The sequence below is a fragment of the Amphibalanus amphitrite genome, unplaced genomic scaffold, assembly GCF_019059575.1.
Source record: "Amphibalanus amphitrite isolate SeventyFive unplaced genomic scaffold, NRLGWU_Aamphi_draft 000891F_arrow, whole genome shotgun sequence".
In the NCBI taxonomy this organism is placed as follows: domain Eukaryota; kingdom Metazoa; phylum Arthropoda; class Thecostraca; order Balanomorpha; family Balanidae; genus Amphibalanus; species Amphibalanus amphitrite.
In genome coordinates, this window is record NW_024882385.1 from 88,166 (window position 1) to 107,520 (window position 19,355).

A 19,355-nucleotide genomic window follows, 5' to 3' on the forward strand; every position below is an offset into this window, starting at 1 on the left:
GAGTAGTGCTCAAACGTCACAAATGGCATGGCGGCGACGGTGATAAAGGATCTTCCATTATATCACGTCAAACTGCGCAGGAGCCTCATGTCCACTGCCTCCCTCGCCGCTTTCTCGACATGCTGCACGGTGGTGCAATCACAAATAGCCACTGGGGAAAGGGGAAGCCGAAGAGCAAGGGCTGCAGCCGCCGCCGGAGCAGTGATGGTATGATTCAGCTGTAGGGCGCCGATAAACACCGAGGGAACCCCCGGTTTCATCCTCATCCTGTGCTATCAGGACGTTCGAGTTCCGTCCGATGTCGAGGGGGCGGCCTGCGGCGACACGTTTGGCGCCCTCCTCGCTATCCACGTCATGTAGAAATATACACAGCCTACTGCCTGCCCCCACGAACCACCGTCATGCTACCTAAGCAATCCTTTCGACCAGCTGGGCACTGAGGAACGCCCATCTCCAGACCTCTCGCAAACAGGGAGTGCCCACTGTCCACTGTCCAGTGTTCTTCAGACAAGGTCACGAGTGCCGCAGCCCCCGCCGAAGGTCCACGCGTGACATTACGAACCGGCCAGCGGGATGTGACGTCATCCATCCTCGAGGTTGCAAATGACGTCACTCAGGATGGCAGGGGACGGAACGAACGGAATACAAACAAACGCCCACCTGACATGGTGCAGTCCGGGCTGAGTTGAGAGGCAGGGGCTGACATGCCAAATTCGTTTATTATGAACCAACGGCTTCAAAGTAGGTGTCTGATGGTTATAACCGTGTGCTTATGAATTTTTCGTTTTGATTTCAGCAAGGAAAGAGTGAAATTAAAGAACAAAACTACCACCACAACATAAAAATTTCAAGACTGGACTTGTGGCCACTCTTTCTGACAGAGCGGGCGACTTCTTGTCGCTTGCTGTGAGTTGAGAAGTCAGGAGCATGGCCGTATTTCGTCAGGATCAAAGAGTTGGTGACTCCACAGAGGCTTAAGTAGAAACACATGACAAATTGATCATAAAGTCCTCGCCACACCCATAAAGTCTGCTGGTAGGTTCGTTAGTGTGCCGTCCACGGTCGGACAGACATCAATTTAAGTGCTCATCGCAGTCGCTAAACAAGCGGCCCTTACTGTGCCACTTCTGGCATGCGGGTGATCCGCTTGCATCATTAAGGTAAAGAGTCGGCTGCATGTTTAGCATAACACACTCCTATTTTCATTATTTGACTAGTGTGTTATGCAAACATCCAAACTATGAACAAAACGAACTCAAGCCGGTTCACATGTAAACCAAATCGACTGTCTTCACTTCAAGCCCATTATATACATCCCCTGTAGACTCATATCGTCTTGTTGATCAGAGTTGGCAGCGAGGCAAGGCGGACACGCCCACCATGTGACGTCACGTTTACGTCACTGGGATGCTGAAGCCGGCCGTGGGGGAGGAGAGGGTGCATGCATCCCTGTTGGGAGGCCGCCAGAGTCGCCAGCAATGCAGCTCGGACGCTGGCTGGAATTCGTCCTCTGTGACTGGACTGTCTGACCCTGTCCACACTGCCGTGCCAGAGCGGCGGACAAAACTGACCAAAAGTACACACTAGAATAAAACATTCGGTCAGTTTAGTTAATGACAGTAGCATAATGAAATTGGCGCCAAAGAATTCGCAGGTAGCAACGGTACAATCGCATTCAGGTGTGCATTTCAGGTCAGCCTTGTGTTCTAGCCTGGTTCTAGCCATGCACCACGTAGGCGTCAGGTGGTCTGAGGACATCGCGTACACAACCAGCGGCATCCGTAAACAACGGCATGATGGTGACACCCACAGCACACTGGGCCGGGGGCCCGGAAAAGTGCTAGAAATTATTTGTGATTGAGTTGTTGATCTCAGCGACAAGCAAACATGCTAAAAACGAAGTGGGGCTGCTTAACCCTCGCCGGACCTGTTGTCGGACCCCCCACCCCCTCGGCCGGCCGAGGGGGGAGGGTTGGTACGACCCCTTTTCGCCGTTTCGCCCCTAATGGAGCTAGAGCCTCGCGGAAAAAACAAGCGTGTGCGCCGTTTCAAGACGGAACGATTGATACCCGATTTCAAGGTCCCATGTCAACCGGTAACCTCTGAGGTGAGGTCAAAAAGCCCAAGGTAGGGTTTGGTTTTTGGTAAATAATTTCGCATAAAATGGTCGCAGAGCAGCGATTTTGGCACCATCGTGTTTGCCTGGCTCAGGCGCGTCGAATGGTATACTTTTTGTTCGGGTGAGGTCAACTTAAGGTGTTAACCTCAGGTCAAGGTCAGGTCAGCATCCCCAGGTCACGAAGTTGGTCGAAAGAGGTCATGTCGCATATCATTCGATTCGGGAGGTCTTCCCGAGTCCATTGGTGGCTTTCCCGAGTCGCTGGCTCAATTTGATCATGAGTTATTGACAAGAAACTCCTATGACCGTAGTGACGTCATAAATGACGTCACGGAAGGTCAAAAATGCAAAAGTAAAGCATCGGATCTTGCAAGGAGTGCATGAAATCACGATTCCGTGTGCTTGAGATAGTTTGAGATCATTCCATGCGCAAAAACAACAGTTTCATTATCTCCCCATTTACTTTTAATGGTGATGTCACGTGACCTCGAAGAGTAGCAGGCATTAGCAAAAATTGCGAGTAGGGCATGACAGAAAGATGATTAGTGGTTTGTATGGCACGGTCATTTTTAGCGGCTCGAAATAACATTTCTCAAAAAGTCTAACTTAAGAGCAAGTTGTTGTTGATTATCACTTACTTGTGTTTGGGGGTTAATAATGACTGAATTTTTTAGTTTGGCCCAAAAATTTTGACAGCATTGTGTGCGTTAATCAATTCTGAGCTCAGGGACATATATTTTATTCAGATTATAAGCCTTAGTTTTTCACAACTTCCAGCGCTATAAAAAGCGCCGGGCATTCAGTAGAGCGGCGAGGTGACAATTGCCCCTACATCATGTGGTTTACTGGCGCATATCTCGAAAAGTAGCAGGGAAAAGCAGCAAAGTACCTATATGGAACGAAAGATGAGTAATCAGCGGCTAGTATAATATGTTTATTTTTAGCTGCTCGAAATAACGTTTTTTTTTTAAGTCTATTTAAAAATTTAGATATGATTTTTATTTAGGTCTTGCAGCTGCTTGCAAAAAGCTAGCTTATGTTGCAGAAAAGCGATGCAATATGTAAGAATGTTGTTGGTACAGTGAACAACAGTGCCCTGAACTAGTCTGACAGAAAATTGCGTTCAAAATGACAACTGGTCAACTAATAAATATCAACTAAAGATTAGCATTAAAATCGGCAAATGTGGTGGCCACTAGCGAGTCTAAATAGTCATGTGTTTGGTGACAACTGACCACCTCAATTTCGACCTTAGGGCAAAAATGGCATCGGAATCGTATTCTTCGATCAATTTGGGATTAAATGATACCTATTTTGTTCATATTGCGGACAGTCAGTTTGGGGGAATTTCTAGCGCTTTTTCGGGCTGCCGGCCTACAGTGCAGCGCGTGCCACTGATTGCACTGCAGTATACACACAGGGAATCTGATATTGACCGCCAACACAGAGTGTGTGTGTATGCCCCCACAGTAAGCAGCGCAGGTGAATATTGCGTCAGTGCCGGCCGCAGCGCCCGTCGATCGCCAACCTATCGTAGAGCTGCTGGCTTACTGCTTCGCAACATCACCCAGGGTATATCGGATTTCAAACAAACACTGCTGCATCCTAATTTCATCAGTTCGTCGTAGCGGTGATGTGTTGCGCCATACATCAGAAAACCGAGCCCAAACAATGACGGTTAGGCCAGCAGGCGCTCTCAGCAAGACACCGCGGCTTGAGACTGGGTGTGACGCGTGATACACAAATACGGGATCCAAACCCTAAGGGAAGCGTCTCACATTATTCAATGGTGCACCAACGATGACTCTATACCGTACAGTGAGAGCCAGCAATGTATGGTATTGATTCTTCAATGACTGAAGTATTTCGATGCCTTGTTGGGTTATTGCAGCGACAGTATGCCAAAGCCCACCTATCTTTGCAGGTAACATCGTCAACGCCTTGACAGTGACGGCAGCGGGGGTGGACGTGGGTCGGAGCATAGACCACTAGGTACAGCCCACCGCTAAAGTAATGTAGGGTTTTACCAAACTCAACGGTTGGCTTTGACTGGCGATTGTTTAATGCGAAGTGATTGAAAAGAAGATGTCAATAGCTAAAGTTGCAGCTGCAAGGGTGACGATACATATAGTTAAGCTACATTCAAAGTTTCATTGTAGTCTGGCTAATCGTTCCTAAGCTTCAGAAGCAGAACATACCCATGACTGAAACCCCACATTACTTCTGCTGTGGACTGTACATGTCGCAGCCAGCACGGGCGAGCGCGGGACAGCACGGGCGGCACGCAATGATTGCACGGAACAGCGGAGGAGTAGCACGAAACGGAACAGGGTGCGGTCGGGGTGTGACAGTATAGGGCATAGCAGCTGACAGCAGGGGACAGGTGCAGATATAAAGATTTCAACATGAAGCAGAAGAGAAGTACAGCTAGCGCTGCAGGACAAGATGCTGAAGGACAGGTAATTTGTGATTAGCAAGGACAAAACAAGGTGGCACGAGAGCGATAATGCACAGGGACGTACACAGTACACACTGTTCAATATGTCTCGCAAAAGGCAAGACAGCACAGTGAGGGCATAAGTAAGAAATAGCACAGCAAGGAGAGTGTAATAAATGATGTCGGGAGACAAAGTAACGACAGTGAGGACAGCCTACAGGCAGCACTCCCAGGCCAATGTACCCGGAAGCGACGATCTGCCGTCCGTCCGTCCGTCCGCGGTCGCCGTCAGTCGGCAGTTGTGGTGGGCCCGGTCTCCGTTGACCTTGAGGTGCCCCCTGTTGTAGGTTACCATGCCAGCCGCCTCCTCGCCGCGATGCGGGCCCGATACGCACGCACACGCGCGCCGAACAAATGTATGTGTGTGCTCATCAGATAGTGCGCTCGGCGTTCGCTGTCTGTCGACGCGTCCCCGACAGCGGGCTGGGCCGACAAAGTCATCCGTCAAAATAACACCAGAGTGGGACCGGGAAGTGCAGACTGCAGAACCAGTTGAAATGTAAGACCAGTTTTCAAATGGAGCATGCTTTAGCCCAGCTGCCTTCACTCGAGAGTTGCTGCACTCCCGCACGCATAGCGAGTGTCGAAAATGTTTGCAGAAATCAAAAGGCGCTTCGAGAAATGTTATCCTTTGACTTCCGGGGCGTTCCACGACAAATCGACAAGTGCCCTGCACCCTCATATTTTATTTTTTGCTTAAAATTGGTCTAATGGGTTGTGATGGGCGGGGAAGCCAGCTGTGGCAAGGATTTTTTTCTTCAAACAACGGTTTCCGAGATATAGCCTCGGGCAATTCCTGGATGTCGCGCTGCAACCCTATGTTTGGCGGCCTATAACTCAAAAACTATTGATTTTCTACGATTAAAACTTTAAATGGTTCAACTCACAATCAACCAACAAACATTTTGGCTATCTCGGATTTTCAGTTTTTGAAAATTTTGATCACGTGACCTTTTGACCTATTTTTCGAAGAGTGACCTTGATATTTTCCCCACTGAAAGTTGCAATTTTGTCTGATGACGAGTATAGCCTTATCAATTGTCATTCATATGCGAAAATAAAAAAAGTGGATATCGCCCTGCATTGACCTCAGGTCAGGTCATTTTTATGACCTGTCCATTATTACGAGCGGGAGTGACAACGAGATCTCGAGAATAAAGCAAGATAGCGACAAGCGGTAAACGGTGCAGGGTACAAATAGATAAGGTCTATAATTTTTACTGAGGTCCTTTTCAGGTCAGGTCAAAGATGACGTCACAGGAGCAGAAAGGAAGTCAAAATTGCGGCACTACATAAATATGAAGTTTTTCTCGAATAACTTTCAAGGTATCCCAGCTAGGAACAAACTAATATCACCATCGTGATCCTCTCGTCGATCCGCATCGAAACATATGTATGTTGACCTCGAAAGGTCGAAAGGTCAAAAGTTGACCCTAGGTCACGTGGCCTAAGGTCAACTTTTGACCTTTCGACTTTTCGAGGTCAACATACATATGTTTCGATGCGGATCGACGAGAGGATCACGATGGTGCTATTAGTTTGCTCCTAGCTGGGATACCTTGAAAGTTATTCGAGAAAAACTTCATATATTTAATGCCGCAATTTTGACTTCCTTTTTGCTCCTGTGACGTCATCTTTGACCTCACCTGAAAATGACCTGAATAAAAATTATAGACCTTATCCGTGTGTACCCTGCACCGTTTACCGCTTGTCGCTATCTTGCTTTATTCTCGAGATCTCGCTGTCGCTCCCGCTCGTCACGTGACCGAAGGTCAACTTTTGAACTTTCGACCTTTCGAGGTCAACATACATATATTTCGATGCGGATCGACGAGAGGATCACGATGGTGCTATTAGTTTGTTCCTAGCTGGGATACCTTGAAAGTTATTCTAGAAAAACTTCATATATATGTAGTGCCGCAATTTTGACTTCCTTTTTGCTCCTGTGACGTCATCTTTGACCTGACCTGAAAATGACCTCAGTAAAAATTATAGACCTTATCCATTTGTACCCTGCACCGTTTATCGCTTGTCGCTATCTTGTTTTATTCTCGAGATCTCGCTGTCGCTCCCGCTCGTAATAATGGACAGGTCATAAAAATGACCTGACCTGAGGTCAACGCAGGGCGATATCCACTTTTTTTATTTTCGCATATGAATGACAATTGATAAGGCTTTAATCGTCATCAGACAAAATTGCAACTTTCAGTGGGGAAAATATCAAGGTCACTCTTCGAAAAATAGGTCAAAAGGTCACGTGATCAAAATTTTCAAAAATTGAAAATCCGAGATAGCCAAAATGTTTGTTGGCTGATTGTGAGTTGAACCATATAAAGTTTTTATCGTAGAAAACCAATAGTTTCTGAGTTATAGGCCGCCAAACATAGGGCTGCAGCGCGACCTGCTGGAATTGCCCGAGGCTATATCTCGGAAACCGTTGTTCGAAGAAAAAAATCCTTGCCACAGCTGGCTTCCCCGCCCATCACAACCCCTTACACCAGTTTTCAACGAAAAATAAAATATGAGGGTGCAAATTTAATTTTTTATTTGTCGATTTGTCGTGGTGTTCCATTAGTGGACAATTAGTTGTCCAGCAACGGACGAAACACTACGCCATCATATTGACCGACTGAGCAGCGTGATACACATATTCACGCCTGGGTCATCTGAGCCACTTAACGCCATCCGAAACATGTCCCCACGGAGCTGGCCATTCCATCCGCAAGCTACCTGCAGTCATCGCGGTAAACAATGTGTCACCCGACTCTGTTCTCCATCCGAGAGAGCCTCGGATACGGCACGTGGTCAACACGACCCATTCATCCGGTGGCGGTGTGCTCACGTACGATCGGCATCGGTCTCCGATGGCCCACAGCAACAACGGACGGACTTAAGACTAAGATGATCCGGAAGAGGGCTTAAGGTCCAGTCCAGAGACACCTTGCGGCATGCCTGGATGGTTCGGCTGGCGCCCGTTGAAGGCCCCGGACGATCCAAAAACTCTGATAAATAGCCCGTACGAATATACGGTCCATAAATGGCCATAGACGGTCAGGAGTCGGGCCGGAAAAGGCCCCCGCACGAGTCCCGCTCGTGCGCCGGCCGTGCTCGGGCGGATCGCCGACGCCACCGGCCGCGTATATACCGGCCGTGGCCGGAGTCAGCTGGCCATCACTGGTTGTTCCCTGAACCGGCCTGCAGCGCACGCCGGCCCACGCCGGGCTGCTGGCGACGGCAGAGGGGCGGCGGCAGGGCAGACGGTTCACACAGCTGTGTACGGCGCTCCGCCGCCGGGCACGGCCGCGCTCCAGTCCTGCCGGAACCCGGAAGTGTCCTCCTGGCCCGGGGGAGGACGGGGAGGGCCACTGTCGACCCACGGGATGCGTCGGCGGCCCACCAGCTGACGGAGCGCGCGCCACGCGCCGCAGCCAAGGCCGATGGGCGGCGGCCCTGACTGCCATGGCCACCGACGGAGGCCAGGACAGACCAAACGTCAGCTCCGGCCCCACGATGATGGGTGGTTTCACTTTCGTCGGCCGGCCACAGTCGCCACCTGATGGATTACGGACAGAGGCCGGTCGCTACGGGCACCTGGGTTCTGAAACTCAATGGTTTGAATATGCGCTATTGAAGATTCAAACCAAAATAGAGCATAAATCAAGCTAGCGCCCAACGCCATAAGGAACGTGGGTAAAAAGTTATGGGAATCCGAACATAACTAGAAAATGTCACAACAAGCAAGGATCAACGTGCATAACGATTGTGGAACTGGACACGATTATGGTAGCCAGTCGCCACCACCACCTCAGAGGTTTGAAGAAGCAGAGAAGCCGAAGCTTCCCGACTGATAAACGGAGAAGCGCAGCCCCTGTGACCTCCCGGATGGCCGGCCCCACAGACAGAATCGGTCAAATCCGGAAACTGTGACGTTCTCACAGACCTTGGAGCGTATGTACATCGGGCTCAGAACTTCTTAGGTAAAACATAAGCGTTTTTATGTAAGAGTTTGGTCTCAGATCCGGAATCAACAGCCGAGGATGGCCTTCAGACTTGACGTTCATAGAATGTGACGGCTTGCATGCCAATGAGAACGGATGCACTAGTTCAGAGCCACGATTCGCCAACCAGACGTGTAATGATGCGCGACTGATGATCCAAAACATTACAACAAGCGACTAACAAATTATCAAGTAACAAGAGGTCTAGGCTGTGCCAAGCGGCTTTCATGTCACGGCAAAGGCGGACGCCGGACATGGGCGTTGGAAAATGGCCAGCGTCGAACTCTGCGAAATGATAACCCATTAAAGGGTTGAGCAGAACTAAACGGTTTTGCTGGAAACACGCCGGGGCAATTCCTGACCAGTATGCAAATTAAAAGTTGAACATAAGAAAGGAGCTCACACTTCACTTCAGCAGTTTGGACCGAACCTCCGACCCCCCAGCACCTCAATAAATGAAATGCTGCCAGACAGTGACCAGTAAACCTGTGAGACGTCGGGCTTGGGTTATTGTCCAGGTTCGGACGAATCAAACCTCCAGAGAAAATGCGCATATCTTCAAGTGCGATCCCGTTTGGTTTTGAGAACTGAGCAGCGTAGTCTGGCTTACACCAGTCAGGCAGCGTTGACCCTGAGACTGAGACGCGGATCACTGTTCAGTGTGCCACGGTTGGGTGAGTTTCATACAAGCGTCATAATACTAACAAATCGTCTCTCCATCCAGTCTGGTGACCAGTCTGGTGACCAGTCTGGTGACCAGTCTGGTGACCAGTCTGCCGTCCTTGGCGGTCACGGGAGCTGCTCAAAATGCGCCGGCGGTCCTCAGGCGACCGATTCTCCGAGGGAGCTCCCGACTCCGGCCTCGTCCCCGAACTGAGGACATCTAGTCACCATCGGGACACGGCAGGTCACCCGGTGAAGATAGACATTGACGAGGTCCTAGCCGACGAGACGAGCACATCCCACTGATATCAGTAGCAACTCTCTGCCGGTGCGCGCCCTCCCCGGTCTCTAGTGAGACGTGCTGTTATTGCTGACTCTTTTGGCCTCCAATCGACACCCCTTCACGGCTTGCGGTGATCAGACGAGTCGAGACACGTCAGAGTTACGTCACTGCGTCTCCCGCCCCCGTGAAGTGACCGTATTTGGCAGCTGGTAGACACCAAACAGGGAACAACACCAGACGGACCGAGAACAGACACGGCCGGCGACAGGAGATGGGATATTGAGATAGATGGCCCGCTCCGGTCCTTGTTCCGACCCCAATATCCAGTCCCGGGCGTCCTATGGCACCGTCCTATCCCTACCTGACCCACATATTTAGTTCATTGGCGTCCCGCCCCGAATCCCGCCGTCCTGCCTCCATATATCCAGGCTCCAGCACATGGCGTCCTGCCCCATACACCGTCCTGACCATTGATCCCGTCGCACCCGTCTGGTCCCTACCGTCCTGACTGCCGCCCTATCAAGCATTGACACACCCTACCGCCGACTGACCGACCGACTGACAACAGACAGGCAAATTCGCTTTCCAGCCGGTGTAGCGCCCATATAAGGCGGTGGTACAGACGAGACTCGCCGCGGCCCTGGCCCGGGTTGGCAGCGCGCCCTGCCACCGCAGAGGCCACGTGGAAAACGTGCCGTCCGCACAATCGCATCGAAAACGACTTCCCCAGTAACCGGTATATCTTATATTCATCATACCTATTTGCAAAATCATACCTTTTTGAACAAGCGATCTGGACCATGACAGGCAATGCAAATAGACTAACGTCATGAGGTATTTGATATTTTGTTGTATAGCAAGTCCTAGCTTCAAAACCTGCCCAAAATTTGAATATCTGACTGAATATCTGACAAACACATTACGGAGCCTTCTTGAAAGAGCAAGTATGACGCATAAATGTTCGATAAGTAGTAAGTACGGTGTTTTCCCCCATAAGGGATCCAGGGTGTCCATTTCAACCAAGAACCCAGACTAAAGTCCTTGACATTTGAGCACCTGTCCCTGACGAATATCAAGTCAAACTAGTCATGTTCAGACTAACCGCCATCTCTGACCTTGGAGCACCCATACTTGACCGTGACCCACCACGTTTCAGGCTTATCAAGCTACCGTCTAACCTTACTACACCCCTGATCCTGTAGCACCCAGCCCTGACCTCAGGGCACCCAGCCCGCCCCCAGGGCGGCGGCAGTCGACAGGAGCTTGGCCCACCGTCAGCTGCCGGCCCTGGCTGCGGGGGCGACCAATCAGCTAAGTAGAAGCGGTGGCGAACATCGACCGACGAGGGGCGGGCGGCGCTCCGGACAGATACGCACGCGCGTCGCGCAGGTAGGTGCGTCGGCATGCGTTGGACCGCGGCTGACAGGTGCAAGGGGCGGGGGCGGGGCGGCTGGGCCGACCCTGACCGCACTACTACCCATGGAGGCGTCCCCGTGGCGGGGCGGGGTGGCTAGCCTAACCCCCACCGCACTGGGTCAGAGGCGGAAGGCGTGGGCCGTGGGCGTATCAGAGACGGAGGGGACGGGGGAAGGAGGCGGGGGCGGGACAGGGCTGCTGTCGGACTGGCGGAAACACGGCTCGTTTCCGGCGGTGATAGTGACGCGGACGTGACGATAGTGACGCGGGACCCAGCCACTATCTGCGCCGGCCGCGCTGCAGCCAGGCCACACAGGACGGAACGCAGCGAGACAGCACTGCTCGGCATATGGCGCGACAGCGCGGCGCATAGCGCAGCACGCCAGCTCACAGAAGGGCCAGTGGTCAGCGCTCGCAAAGATAAACACCACCACACAGACATGGCTTTTTACAGTTTGTGTTATACTAGCTGGCCAATATTACGCATTACATTTTGGTATCTTTCATGGTTGCATAACGGTGTTTATCACCATCAGCCGCACCAACAGGGATGAACCACCATCAAATCACATCGATTTCGTTACCATGAATCAAATACGCAAAAACTACTTCATTCATCAATGACTCCTGTAGCATAGTTAATAAAAAAGCCCGTTACATTTATCGGTTTGATAGGTCTGTGTGTCAGTTTTGTACTGTGAGCCACTGCGCGATACGAACCCAGCATACGGATCTGTTAGCGACTATCAGTAACGATCGACCAGGGTCCGATAGGTACGATTCCTTCGCGCCTGGGCGCGTTCCGACGCCCTGTGCACCTGACCGCCCTATCAGAACAGCATGTATGACAACACACCATCTCGAACGACGGGGCGTCTCGAGTCAATATACCAGTCGGTCGAACGGTTCGATCGGCGCTCGGCACGATTTCGACCCCATTCGACCGACCCTCGGCGCGATGGAAGGTCAACACACACGCTATCAGCTTAGTCAGCTCATACGCGACATCAGGCCCGGCCCCTTGTGTGCCTGATGTCCCAGTTAGGTATTCAGGAGGACGGATAGGATCGGGCTGCGGGCCGTGGCGCACCTCGCCATGTCCCGCCGCGCCTGCAGCCGTCACTACCGTACGGTGTCGGTCGCGGCCGATCCGCCGCCGGCTAGGAGTGACGCCACTGACACGGGCAGGTCACATGGTTCGCGGTCACCGGCCACGTACCCTGTCACCGCCGAGATGACCTACGATCCACCAGATCATTGCCTGTCCAGACCTGAACCGCTAGAGCAGTAAAACAGAACAAGGAGTAGCTACTATCGCATCACGTATGGACACGGTATACCGGAACGGTTCAAACTACCACGGGGCAATGGTAAACCACTTCAGACTGATGGCTGTAACTGTCCAATGTCCATGGACAATTGTGTACCAAAGTCAGTTCCACAGGGTGATTCCAACGCCACCGCCGCGAGGAAAGGTGCTGTCTGAAACCAGCTACGAAGCAGGGTTGAAGGAACCACGTGCGGGACTGGACTTGGAGGAACTATCCAAAGCCAGTTGAACAAGGTGGACCGGCGTCCCCCGCTGCTGGGGAGGGAAGACCACCTCATCGGCCGGTCGTTAGTTCGCTATCAAGTATCAACTATCGCGTCCAGCAACGGCCGGCTTCAGAGATGTACGTTCATTGTTCATAGTCAATGCAACAGTCGCAGGTTTATGTCATAACGGATCAAGTTTTACTTCGCATTAACCCAGTCAAAGTCCGTACATGAAGGGGCCCTTAACCCGCGCCCCACTGGGGTCTGCGTATAACACGCCCTACTGGGGGGGGGGGGGGGCTATTCATAGCCCCCCCCCCCTCCTAACTCCGAAACTACTGGGCCGATCGTCAAAATTCAAACGGCGTCTGATAGCCCCGGAAAAACTGTCGAGCGAAACCTAATTTCATTGACCTCGAGGTCATCGATGACGTCACAGGTCAGGTCAAAGTAAAAATGATTAGCATTTTGGCTTGATCACGTTTTGGGCTCTGGCCGCCGTCTTACAAGTCAGACCAGGCCCATTTTTGGATCACACACTCGGGAACAGATGCTCTAGTTACCCTGAGGGTACCAAACTTGTACTTTGATTTTCAGGTCAAGGTCAGGTCATCACAGGTCACGAAAATATTATATCATGCGTCGGTCACGTGACACATGTTTTATGGTCCATTTAGGTCAGAGATTTCGAATTTGATGTCGTCTGTGTTATTCGAGGTCATTTTGAGTCGAATTTAGCTTATGTTAGGTCACTTTCAGGTCAAAAAAGGTCACATTTTGAAGTTAAAATTTTTTAACAAAAAAGGTGTCTATTGGATGCAGTTTGAGCTCAGGAACACGATGGTGCTATTTATATTGGCGTACGATGTCAAATACGTGCTGAAAAATTGATTTGAAAAATTAATAATTGTGAATTTTTTGAAATAATGCGTAAAACTTGGCCATTTTTGAAGATATTTAGCTAAAACTTGCTAGAGTTAGTCATTATAATGCGTTCTATCACATATATTCCGGTTTTTTCGAAAAGTCAAAAACTTTTTGAAAAAAATGTAAAAATATAAATTTTGGATATTATTATATACAATTTTTCAAAATTTTCAAAATTTCGAAAATCCGAGATAGCATTTTGATAGCGCAGTCTATTCTGAGTCCTCTCATGCAAAGAAATTGGATCTAGCTTAAAAACTGAGCTCTTGGGAGCGATTGCCGTGGTTCAATGTTTTGCGTCGAAATCGGCCGAACATGACGTCACTCTGACGTCATTTCCGGCCGACCTATAGTAGGTACGAAGTTCAAATTTTGACAAAAGGTGTCAAATTGATGCAGCCTAAGGTACTGAAAGTTTGGCGTCGATACGTCAAGCGGTTTGGAAGTTATTGCAGAAAAACGGGAGGGGGGGCTATAAATAGCCCCCCCCCCCAGTGGGGCGCGGGTTAAGTGTCATCTGCTCGATGCCAGTCCCTCCTACTTCCTGAGACAGCCGGCTCATCAACTGTGGAACTCAGCCAGCTGCACACCTGTGCAAAACGACGCTATAACCTCCTTGAATCGACCTTAGGCCTGCTCGGTACACCCCAACATCCTACTAGGACTCCGCCCGGCAGCGGCAACCCGCCTCAACCAGTCAATCGGCTACCGCCCAACAGTCAGACATCAGCCACCGCCCGTAAGCAGCTACCTTCCGTCAGCCGCCGCTCGTAAGCTGCGCACCGGTGCTCCGCCAGCCCGAGCTGTTGGCGTTACCCAGCCACAAGCACGTGACGTGTCGTGTCGGCAGCCGCCGCTGACCGCCCGATAGCACGGCTCCCTATCAGCAACGGCTGCAGCTCCCGCAAACCGCCGTACCGGACGGACGGACGGACGGACGGACGGGCGGCAGCTACGGAGAGCCCTACTAACCAGCCTGAGCCATAACAATGGTTTGCGTATTTCTGTCAAACCACATTTAGCATTCTGAAAATCTACGCCCATGCAAAAGCGGCGGTTCCGTTGATGTCGGATACCATGTTTTGCAGTGAACTTTTTTTGTGCCGTTTGCAGCTTTCAGGCGAGATTGTTATTTATGACTGCCCCTGAAATCGGTCACAGTTCACACCGCCCGGGCACAATCACGGCTGAACCGACCAGCCGGCGCCGCCCATCTCCCACGGGCCGTGAGCGGTGGCCGTGCGGTGGGCGCGCGCACCGTGGCCAAGCGGCCGCCGAACCTCGTGTTCTGTCCGGCGGACCGCGACGGCCGGCAGCCGGAGGCTCTCGGCCGGCACCAAACCGCGGCATCAAAAGGAATGGAGAGAGATGGCGAGACATCCGAAACAACGAGAGATGAGGAGAAAGATTTGGGATGGACTATCAAAGGACTTCGGAAAATGAGCATTCCATAAAAACGACACACATGCCTGCCACTGACACAGGCAATGACCTGCCCGTGTCAGTGGCGTCACCCCTAGCCGGCGGCGGGTCGGCCGCGGCCGACACCGCACGGTAGTGACGGCTGCAGGCCAGGCAGGGCATGGCGAGGTGCGCCACAGCCCGCATAAATGTTAAAAAAAAAAACAGAAGTACCATCAGCAATTCAGTCCAAATAAGGAAAGTTCACTGACTGCCTCTTGTGACGATACGCATAAATAGTCGCACGCGTCTGTCGAGTGACGTGTCGCGTATGTGCAATGCAAAAGCCATCGCAAAAATGCAATACCGCCGTAACATTGCGCACCTGAACCAGCGTCACTGCCACGGTCGGCCAGAGCGCAGGCCGGCGGGGGCGTGGCTGCGGAGCGCGGCCGGCCGAGCGGCGCGGTGCGGGCAGCAGAGGCGTTGAGCCGAGCGGTGCGGGCAGCGGAGGCGCCGTAAGCACCTCCAACTGCGCAGTAACAGCGGGCCACAGCCGCTGAGGCCGGAGGCGCCACGCGGTTTGCCAGCACGTGGTCACCGCCGCCCCCAAAGAAACCGAGCGGCGACCGCGGCGGAGCGCAGGGCACGTCGGCCGCTCGGAGACCGCGGCGGGCCGCAGAGCACCCCGGCCGCTCGGAGACCGAAAACGAGCGTGATAGTCCGAGGGAGACGTGATCATTACAAAGCTTCACCGGCAGGATAGAATATGACCTCCCGTAGCACAAGAAATAGGTATGGGCATTTTTCACACAATTTTCCATTTTATTAGTGTCAATATGTCCCGAGCTGCCGGTTGTTGTGAAATCTCGATAAGTTCAAACAAATGCTACGAGAATAAATTTGGCGAGAGACCAGTCAGCACCCGAATGCAAACCGTTGAATAGAATGAGATCGACATCGCATCTTTCGCACTCGAAAGGTCAGAAGAAGAGGGACGTCATCGTGTCACAAGGTCAGTCCACAACAGTCTTCGAAGCCGTTACGTTCAGCTCAGCCTCCCCTCTGGCCGCCAGGTTGTGCTGACCACTGATGGCCCAGCGTCCACGATGTGTGCCACGTCGCACGATGGGGCACCGCCCCTCCCAGCGACGTCCCGCCCCTCCAGCGCAGTCAGTCAAACAAACCGCGTGTGTTGTGTCCCCAGCACTGTTTACAGGCGATTGGATCCAGACGCTCCGAGATACATGTCACAGAACGCGTAACAGAAGTGCCACCACAGCCTGGCTAGAATAAGAGACGGAACAAAAGAGCTACCGAGTGCAATGTCCACAGCAGCATTTGCAAAAGAAGTGTTTGATTGAACACTACCTAAAAGTGTCCCCTATTCCAGAAATCCTTGGATTTCACTGTAACATGTGTTCCTGTGTAATCTACTACGTTCGTATCTGTTGCTAATTTTTTCAAGCGAGGAAAAAGTACACAAATTTCGAACGCCATTGACATGACAAATTTCCCAGATTGCCCTGGATCCACCAGTGTCTTGCGCGTAGCCGGCGGCCCATTTTTGGCCAGTTTTCCCTGACAGTTGAATTAAAAACGATGGAAAGGAAAATCAGTGGTTATTGCAAGCTATGACGCATGGAAACCACCGAACCGCTATCAGATGACAAATATTGTTAAGTTAGAATATAGGAAACCAATATCTTTTCGTTACATGCATTTATGCTGGGGCGCATATAGCACACTCACTACCGCGATACTTCTGCTTATGAATGACAGGAACGGATCGGCATTGTACATATTTGGTAACTAAACACAGCCGACAGATACCGAGTCCAAGGGCCGTCACCCGGGTGGAGGCCAGTAGAGGAGAGCAGCGGTGGAGGGTGGGGCTAGAGGGCTGCGGTAGAAAGTAGAGTTAGAGGGCAGCAGTGAAGGGTACAGTCAGATGCAGGGCTGCGGAGTCGGAGTCGGTCGGAGTCGATAGTTCTGCCCGGAGTCGGAGTCCGTGTCGGAGTTCAGTTTTGAAAGCCGGATTCGGAGTCAGTCACCGAAAATCTATCGACTCCGCAGCCCTGGTTAGAGCTCAGCGGTGCAGCGATCATGCCCTGCACAGGTGGAGGGCAACGGTGCATACTGGATTGCAGTACCTATCCCAAACGATCGCTGAAATCAGACTAATAAAAACTCCGTAGCACGACTGCTGAGACTGGATTCGAGATGAAACGATATTCGAGATGCGATACCTTACCGACACAGAACGATTGTATAATGCACTTGAGCAGCAAAAGAAGTGAGCGCAATGTAGGTAAACATAAAAACCTCGTTCTCTTTAGACACTAGACTAGTTCGACATATCAATCAAATTCTTTTAAGCACCTACTACCTATCCTATGGACACCAGCAAGTTCTGAGAGGAGTATGACAGGCCAGACAGTGAATTGCTCAAGCTTGGATTGGCAGACTTGCATCAAACAATAGTAACTAGGTATATGTCAAGGCTTATTTAATAACTGCACCTGTATATGCAATACAATAAGATCAATTCAATGACTTTCCTATAAGATGAATTGAAAGCCACTCTGTTGCACTGTCTCAGACCCACCAGATTGCTACCTTCATAAAAAGCAAACTTCAATGTGTAGAGGCAAAAGCAAAAAGGAGATAAAATAAACTAAGTACACTACTAACTACAACATATATCACATCATATACCAAAAACTCAAAGGTCACATTGGGGTCAGGTTAGTAATACAACAACCATTAGCTCATTATGGGCATTTTCAAAAATAAAATAGACACCTCAAATCAAGGGTCAAAGTAAATTCTACACAATGACATATGGCCCAGTGGTTATGATGAATAATGGTGTAATTTACATATGCACCTCTAACTTCTACTTTTGAATCAAACTTTGAATGAAGTTTATCATATGCATCAGCACGAAATGCCTAAATGTTAAACCAATTATAAAATTGCTGCAATATAATACAAAGGATAGAATAATGGTTATAATCCCAATTTGCAGCCTGGGCTAAGAATGGAACAAACCACACCATGTTGTCACAAACCATACCAATACATCAAGCTATCATTTCATCATTTAATGCTAAACAAATCCGGTAGGTACCTACCCTACCAGCTAGAAATGACAATATCCAAGCTAACCTGACCTAACCTTACCTAGCATACCTAATATAGCTGTACCTGACTCAACGTAAATGTATTGTTTAAACAGTATTGTAATTATTGATGTGTGACCTCACTTTTCGACCTTTGAGACTGATGTCAATGTGTTCTCTCTTTTCACCTTTCTGTTTTGTGAATTTCTTGTTTTTTTAAGGGTGCAAATGGAGGAAATGACCAAAATCTTAGCTTCTTTGCCATTCAATACACATGCTTATCAGTGCGATTATCAATAAGAAGTTTGATTAATCAAAATAAGGAGACTGCGGTCTGCGTAAGAAGCAAATTGAACAAGAATGTTATCTGTAATGACTGTATCTGTAATGACCTTACAAAAGGGGATATGAAGTTTGTACTCGGATGCAGTACATAAACATGATAGGTTCATTTGTCATTTTGCTCAGTCATTGCTGTTGCTCATTTGGCAAACCTCCTCTTCCCATTCACGATTCGCATGCCGTAAAGCAAACCTACGTACACACAAATCATACCGGACTAACGAGTTATGGGCTTCAATCATTTTTGCAAATATCTCACACCAAGCTCTCACCATCCTTGCTTCTTAAATTCGCTAAAACAATCGAAATCAGGTAATAAAAGTGTTTCTCACCTTGACTGTGGCCGTTTGCATGACCCACCAGAAGGCAGACCAAATCCAAAACGCTGCAAAAGATGAATATTTCCACAATACACCTTCGATCCATTTCGCATAAATAAGGCGCCAAGCCCTAGGGAAAACACATCAAAAGGGCGCAACACCACATCACATCACATCACACTCGCCACACGCATGCCGCACTGCAAAATTTTTGGTCTGCGGCAGTCTTATTTTTATTGTAGTTCGCTATGCAGCACGGACTGCATAAAAACAGCTATATATAGTGACTTTTCTGTCATGTCGCTAGAATATATCGCGCACGCTTCCACTGACATTTGGTAGCTTCGTTATTGATCACGTGATTTTAAACTTTTGCCCAAGCTTTCACCTTTCAAAAGTTTTTTTTCAAAGGCTCTTTTTTAAGTTTTTGCAATTTTTCACTCTTGATAATTAATGTGAACGTTTTTAATAAGGAAACACTTTGACCACACCAAGGACGACACATTTGAGAACAAAATCCCGAAGCTGAGATGTTCTAGTTGAAGTAAAGTTCCTGTTCCGTACTTTCATTAGCTAATCACAATCTTCACATTCCGGCTACATTTGCAAAAGAAGCGTTTTCGAACAGAGGAAGCAGATGAACAAACTGCGTCATATATGGCTTGTTTAAGTGCTTCCAAATTAGAGACTTGAAATGAGGAAATGCTCTCCCAACTTCCTTTCAGAAA

The 19,355-nt window shown here is 49.9% G+C and overlaps 1 protein-coding gene across 1 annotated transcript in view; it reads right to left on the reverse strand.

Moving 5' to 3' along the window:
* Positions 1-18,850, reverse strand: part of LOC122367713 (transmembrane protein 131-like) — a 57,461-nt gene extending 38,611 nt beyond the window's left edge. The window contains exon 1 of the mRNA XM_043341061.1: positions 18,640-18,850. Within this exon, the coding sequence (XP_043196996.1) occupies positions 18,640-18,733 (94 nt within the window). The 5' untranslated portion in view covers positions 18,734-18,850. The remainder of the gene's footprint in view (positions 1-18,639) is intronic.
* Between the last annotated feature and the right edge of the window lie 505 nt (positions 18,851-19,355).